Genomic DNA, 7,788 nt, shown 5'->3' on the forward strand with positions numbered 1-7,788 from the left:
CGGAAATGATTTGACAGGTGATATGTAGCAGAGTCTCTATGCGATAGACTTCGCGGTAAAATTAATCACGTTCTCATTTCGCAACAACATGAATCCCGGCGCGGGCGACCAATTTTTCCCGTGCGTATTTCCACAATATCCACCAGGATGGATCTATCCTTTGCCAGGCCCTTACATGTTTAACGATCGAGGAAATCCCAGCCCATCTCCTTCAATCAAAAGCACTGACTCGTTGCCAGAGTCCCTTCAGTTCCGTGAAGACACAGGCGGCCCAAGCTCTCAATGTTATCCTTTTTTTCCTTTTTATGCGAACGTTCAGGCTAACGTGACATAAGGCATGTACTATTACATAACGACCGAATTTGACCACGCGAAACATGACTCTCGCCTTGCAGCATATGGAGGTGTTGTGTTACAACGGTTTGAATTTATAAAGGTTTGTATGGGAATGCAACGGCTTTGCTTGAAAAGCCAATTATTCTTATATTTTGCGAATAAAATCTACTTACCCTGTTGCTGTGTTGTATTCTTTGTTGTTTGCCAGCTCCTCGGGCCGATCTAACGCGATTTCGACGAGTTATCGTTCTGTGGGTTTCCACTACTAAAAGAAAGACAAGGCCGGACAATGATTTCCGGAGTGCCCGCCGCTCGAAGCGAATAAATCCACTGAAAATAACCCTGCCGGCTCAATTCCTCCGTAGAATCGAAGAGGAGATGTTGAAGTTCCATGTCAGTTCACTCGCTACGCGATTTCGTCCACAACGCCTTCGCAACGATACATTTATTTCGAGATTGCTTCGCTCGCAGATTCGAAAACAGCCACGTCACAAAAGTTAGGACACTTTCGCGGTGTTGGGTAACTATAATTAGACCGACTGGGGGTAGTCAGTAACGATTTGTCAACGGTCAAACCAAAATGCTCCCCGGGTAACCGGGCACTCCCTTTATGGGTTTGACAAATAAAGCACGAGGGTACCCAGGGAGCATTTTGGTTTGACCGCTGACAAATCGTTGCTGACTACCCCCGGTCGGTCTAATTATAGTTACCCAACACCGCGAAAGTGTCCTAACTTTTGTGACGCGGCTGTTTTCGAATCTGCGAGCGAAGCAATCTCGAAATAAATGTATCGTTGCGAAGGCGCTGTGGACGAAATCGCGTAGCGAGTGAACTGACATGGAACTTCAACATCTCTTCTTCGATTCTACGGAGGAATTGAGCCGGCAGGGTTATTTTCAGTGGATTTATTCGCTTCGAGCGGCGGACACTCCGGAAATCAGTGTCCGGCCTTGTCTTTCTTTTAGTAGTGGAAACCCACAGAACGATAACTCGCCGAAATCGCGTTAGATCGGCCCGAGGAGCTGGCAAACAACAAAGAATACAACACAGCAACAGGGTAAGTAGATTTTATTCGCAAAATATAAGAATAATTGGCTTTTCAAGCAAAGCCGTTGCATTCCCATACAAACCTTTATAAATTCAAACCGTTGTAACACAACACCTCCATATGCTGCAAGGCGAGAGTCATGTTTCGAGTGGTCAAATTCGGTCGTTATGTAATAGTACATCCCTTACGTCACGTTAGCCTGAACGTTCGCATAAAAAGGAAAAAAAAAGGATAACATTGAGAGCTTGGGCCGCCTGTGGTGAAGACAGCTCAATGCCGGCATCAACCCCAACTTCTTCGCGCCGTACATCTTCGTCAGCCGAGAACAAGAATGCTCAGGATAGATAAGGTAAAGAGGAGGAAAAGCTATTAGTTGAACTGTGGGCTGAAAAGCACGATCAGTTAGAAAGTCGAGAGTCAAGGAAAACATGGGCTTGGATCGCCGAGAAGATTTCGAAAACGCTCGGAACCAACAAGACGGCCGACAAATGCATTCGGAAAATGAAGTGTATCATAGAACGATACAAGAATGCAAAAGATTGGAACAATCTCACAGCATGGCATGGTGTTTGTTCACAGATTTAGTTCTCAAGTGCGACTGTAGCTTTCCGGACAAATTTTTTGTCACTGGCCGATTTCAAGTCAGATTTGTCCAGAACAAATCTGAAATTGCCCTCCAGTACGACTTGGCCCTTACCAAACAATAACGGCGAGTTCAATTTGAATACAAGCACAATATTTTAGGGATTCTTTTTTTAGTTTTGTTTTTCCTATTTTACCGACTTTGGCACGACAATAACTGGCTAAATGCAGGAAGATAAAGCCACACGGAATGGAATTTTATAAAGATGTTCCCCCAGCGAGCGATCAATGATTTCTTTTTGCTAAATAAATATAGTAGAATCAACGGGCTATGAAACTACCGAATTTCAAAGAAACCGACAGAATATTAATTTAAAGTCGTCACTTAGATATAAAAATTTTCCCTAGCTGCGGCTGACTTTCTCAGTCATGGGGAAAAGGATCATTTCCAAAATTCATATTAGCTATTCGGAAACCTTTACCAGCTGGACCATTTTAAAAGCCGTATCTGAACCTGTCATTGGTAAACAACTATTTCACGGTTTTGTACACGGCTTATGCCAAAAAAGAGAGAGAGAGAGAAAAAAAATAATACAACAGAGAACTTTGTCGAGTTTAAAAGTGAAGTATGATCATCGCAGTAAATTTTCCAATTTAAGCAACTGGAAAGAAGAAGCCTGAAAAAAAAAAAAATCAGGGCTGATTTTTTTTTTTTTTTTTCAGGCTTCTTCTTTCCAGTTGCTTAAATTGGAAAATTTACTGCGATGATCATACTTCACTTTCATCTACTACCGCAGTTCAAATATGAATTATTTCATATATACTTTGTCGAGTTTCATAACCATTCCCCTCTATTAACTATGTTCGCATGGTTGATTTTATACTCGGCGTTCTTTCCAAACAAGAAAGCAGAATCGGTTAGAGAACAACATTATTCATAACTTACAATGAAGTCTTTCAGTTGAGTGTTATGATGGTGTGCATTGAATAGCCTGTCATCACCTAGCATAGTTAGCTCTATACTTAGCTCTCATGTTTACTTTTATTATAGCTAATATCCATAGCATTAGCATATTTTACATTATAATAAATTTTGCATATAACGCGCGCTCTGATTGGCTGATCATGAAACAGCGTGCTTTATCAGGAAAGAGATGGACGGGTTGATGACGGTGAGCTGACGCTAAAATTTTGACCCAAATCACCTTATTATGTATGGCTTATTGACTAAGTGTGAGGTCAAGATGGCAGGATATTGGCCAAGTTCTTTTTTTGCGTGTTTATGGACCGAGACGGGAGTCGAGGTCCATAAACTCGCAAAAAACAGAACGAGGCCAATATCCAGCCATCTTGACCAAACAAGGATTTATTATATGGCTATAGGGGAAATTTTTCTTGCGGGACACGGCGGGTAGTCCCGGATGGGCAAGATAGCTCCATTTTACCCGCTCGGGTAGCTAATCACAGCGCAGGATTTGATTCATCTTGCCCGCTCACGGAGCTAGCCATATAATAAAGGAAATTAACGCGACTTAAATTAATGCGAATTGAAGGTAAATTTGCTCCCTAATAAAGGAAATTAACGCGAGAGAAGGGGCAAAATTTCAAAATGAAGCCGACAGCGAACACGAACAAAATCCAGTTGAAGTACAGTAAACGATTTAGTAATGTGAAATATTGATGTGAAATGCAACGGTGCGCGAATAAAATTTATTGTTTGGCCGTGTCAAGAATGTCTGGAGTGTGTCACAGATTTGGGAAAAAACAATGGTAATTAACGTCGCGGAAATTAACGCGTAACTTAATCAACAGCGCGGAAATTAACATTAACATAAATTAACGCGACTTAAATGAACGCGAATTTTTGAAATTCGCATTAATTTCATGAAGCGTTTTTCTATAAAAAGGTAAATATTCCCCTGTGACTCAGACAAACGCGATGGAAAAGAGCTATTTGTCTGCGGTAAATATGGCTACACGGAGACCATTGTTAACAACAGTAATTGCACTAAGCTAACAGGTTTTGCTAGATTCCAGCAAAACACGTAGCGAAAGAAACAATTCTCAACCTAGGGAATGCGGCTTCGATAAAAGACATTGTACCTGACATTATACTAGTTACGAAGGCAGAGATTACACTTGAGAAGTAAAACAACGACAGAAAACACCAATTGCGCTGTCTCTGAGAAGCTATATTTTTGTAAAAATGCTCTGACAACACTTACATGCAGTGTAGTAACGCTCGTTTGCTTACAAGCGGTCTCCGGTCTCCTCAGCGAAGTGAATCACAAGAATTTCGTATCAACGCTCATCCGACGACTGATCAGTTGAAAGCTTGCCATGTGATGTTCTCTCCTGTACGTACTCGGTGTGGAACCAGTGGGAGCTGTCTAGCCTTCCAACTTTGACACTACTGAGTTCGGGAACATGTTCTTGCTGCAATCGGTTGGAAATCGTAAATAACTGTAGCTCATTTCAAATACAACTCAGTATTTTGCATTTTCATCCGCAAGCTTTGAACTCCTTGTTTCGTAATTTCCATTGAACTAAGTGCAGGTTTTCATGAGCCACAACGCGGCCGGATTCCTCTGGACTAGAAACCTTTAGAACTTTGACGGGATCGTTCTTCTCTAGAAAACCACTCGAAACCGCGGAGTTAGCTCAGCGACGTTCAGTTTGTGATTGTCAGCTGTTGTCTCGTTAGCCAGTCAAATTATTTGAACCATTCTAACGAGGATTGTGATTGGCTTATTTTAGCGTGCTTTATCAGAGAATAGATGCATGTTGACGCCACGTTTTCTCGTTTGGAAAATATAGATTGGTTTGAAAATGGAGCTGAATGCGTGGGAAAATTAATGGCTTCTTTATCATAAAACAAATAAAGAAGCCTCGACTGTGCTCTGTTCTGTTGTAAAGTACTTAGGAAGCGGTAGAGCACTCAAGGAGTAGGGAAAAACATTCGACTATGTCTCGTGTTTCCGCCTACACTTCTGTCGTGCTTTACTGCCATCTGCGGGCTTCAGTACAACAGAATAGATTACAGTCAAGTCTTCTTTATTTGATAATTTTCATCGCTTTCTATCTCTTTATCATACAGAATCCAAGAGATGGCAATGTCTGTTTTAAACACTACCAACCACACAAACTCACAAGGAACAGACGGTAAGATAATCAATGCTTCTGTTATCACGTTCTGTGTTCTTATTGGTGATTGATGCCTAGTTTAAATTTTATTTCAGATCGCCTGGCACACCTTATTTATATAGCGCTATTTACATCGATACCCCCTTGACCAAGCTAGAGGTCAAGATGACTGGATGTTTTCGAAGTTCGAGGCCAATATCCAGCCATCCTGACCGAACAAGCTTTGTCAATAAAGGATTTATTACATGGAAAAAGAACACTATTATCTTGTGGGACATAGCGGGTTATCCCGAGCGGCCAAGCGCTATCTTAGCACCATCTTGCCCGCTCGGGTAGCCAATCAACGCGCAAGATTCGGTTCATCTTACCCGCTCACGGAGCTAGCCATACAATAAAGCAAAATATCGCCTGCTGGTGATTCCATTATTTTTTAATTTCTCATTATTCTCTCAAAGCCGTATTTCAAACTAGAAACCAACACGAATAGGCCATTTCCGAAATACCTTAAGCCTCTTCCTCAAAGCGAATCTTGGTGCCCTCCTTTCATATGAAAATGGGATTTCATTCACATGCAAGTTTCACTGATTTTCATATGAATGGCCTCGCCTTGCTTAACAGAGAGGCTTAGGTCATAGCACTCATGTAACAACAATCCCCTCATCAGCCCTCCTATAGCAACAAACCCCGAGTCAATTGAAAACATTGTTGGCCAGCACGAGTGTGAAATGATATCAAGTCATCTTCTCTCAATTTACAGGAACGTACTTCAATCAAAGCCAAAACTCAACCATTCAACAGCCCACTACTGCTATCTCTACGAATGTAAAGGTTGGCATGACGTTAGCATATGCAGTCATTTTCATCGTTGCTTTGTCGGGCAACTCTCTTGGTTTGTTCGTGGCTTCAAAGAAATCTCTGTTCAACAGTGTCACAAACCTATTTATCGCCAACATGGCCGTTGCAGATCTGCTATTGACTGTCACAGCTATGCCCTTTAGTGTGACTTTCTTCTACCTTAGAGACTCTTGGTTTGGAGGAACACTGGGTACTATCACGTGCAAGGCCATGCACTACGCCATTCGCGTTTCCATAGCAGCGACCGTCCTAACAATGACGCTGATCTCATTCGACAGGTTTTGCGTTGTATTCTATCCCCTGAGGGGAAAGTTTTTCCGAAAACCGAGAATCGTGTCAGCAATAATTTGGGCTTTGTCTTTCATTTTAATGACTCCAACTCTTCTTTTCTATAAAGTTACAGTTATTCCGCGCGAGAATGCGTACGAACGCGTATGTCGGGGAGACGCTTGGCTCAGCAGTCACTCACGTAAGATCTTTCACATCTGCCTCTTCTGTATACTGTATGCGTTCCCTTTGATGGTAATGGCAGTCCTTTACGTCTTAATTTGCCGCAAGTTATGGCCTCGTAAGATCCCAGAAAACGTGTCAGGAAAAAGTCGAGCCGTTGTCGAAATGTCTAAACGCAAAGTTGTGCGACTGTTGATTGTCATAATTATTGTATTTGCGCTTTGCTGGTTGCCATCATATGTCAATCACTATTTTTCGTTCATTCAACCTGAACATTGGCATAAATTACCAGCGGAGGTTCAGTACGTGTTCTTTTGGTTAGCGCATGCAAACAGCGCCATAAATCCGTGTCTTTATATCCTGCTTAATTATAATTTTCGCAGGAGGCTGGTTTCCCTGCTTGTCCGTTGTCCGTGCCTGAGATGTTTCTGTTGAACACCAGATTGAGGAATAAAAATCTTACAACAGCAACGGTACATGTCTCTAAGTCAAGCAACGTTCGATCGAATGACATAACTTATTTTGGCAAGTAAGAGGTAAAGGGACACCCATAATTGGGTGCGATACTTTTCGTTTAAAACTGCGAAGCTGCCAGCGTGAATATACGCTTATCGTTTTCATCGAAAACGCTGTCCCGCCACAGTGGAGACTTATGAAAATGGAGCCCCATTCGTATGGAGAGCGAAAAGGGAGGCTTTCGAAAACGCCAACGTCATTTACACGTGCAACTGACAGTTGTGGACTATTCTAATAGAATTTCAGATTGAGTCTGCAAACGTTTTAGCTTAGACGGGGAAATCGCTGCGATGACCATATTAAAAACAGGAAAATGTTTAACTGTGAGTTCTCTCATTAAAGACAGGCACACCCGTCACGTTTCGTTGCCATGACAACATCGAGTTCTTCGACCGATCAAATTACAAGCGTTCAAAGTTGTTGGGGGCCACAGAAGTTTCCCCTCCCACCCCTATCGATATCAGTTAGGCTACTCAACAGGAAACGAACCTCGGTTTGCCTGTTATTATATTTATTACATCCATTTTGAAATCACTGGCTATCCTTGCAATCTGATTGGCTCTCAATGGTGCGATTTATTCACGAATCGCACTATTTTTTGCTCTAAATTGCATCTTTTTCTCAGCCATTGAGAATGGGACAGTAAAACAAAACAACAAATCAGATTTCAATATTAGTTTAAAGTAAACAATAACATTTCAGGAAAATGAAAGGGAAAAAGCCATTGTGTGGAGAATTAAGCAACTAGTATTGCCAAAACTTTGTTGTTATTGTGTTTTTTTTTTCCAAAAAACTTGACGAATGTAATTAATTACAGTTTCTAAAATGACGATTATCAGCTCCTTCAGGCTGAACA

The 7,788-nt window shown here is 41.7% G+C and overlaps 1 protein-coding gene across 2 annotated transcripts in view; it reads left to right on the top strand.

Moving 5' to 3' along the window:
• The first annotated feature begins 5,001 nt into the window (after nucleotides 1-5,001).
• LOC145478350 (tachykinin-like peptides receptor 86C) overlaps nucleotides 5,002-7,788 on the top strand; it is a 6,439-nt gene continuing 3,652 nt past the window's right edge. The window contains exons 1-2 of one of the 2 annotated variants that reach the window (XM_081456353.1): nucleotides 5,002-5,129; nucleotides 5,869-6,777. In XM_081456353.1, coding sequence (XP_081312479.1) covers nucleotides 5,075-5,129; nucleotides 5,869-6,777 — 964 coding nt within the window. In that variant the 5' untranslated portion in view covers nucleotides 5,002-5,074. Of the gene's footprint in view, nucleotides 5,130-5,868; nucleotides 7,415-7,788 lie in introns of those variants that run through there. The other variant, XM_081456352.1, reaches the window with a different exon arrangement.

The sequence above is a fragment of the Orbicella franksi genome, chromosome 2 (genome assembly GCF_964199315.1).
Source record: "Orbicella franksi chromosome 2, jaOrbFran1.1, whole genome shotgun sequence".
NCBI classification, from domain to species: Eukaryota; Metazoa; Cnidaria; class Anthozoa; order Scleractinia; family Merulinidae; genus Orbicella; species Orbicella franksi.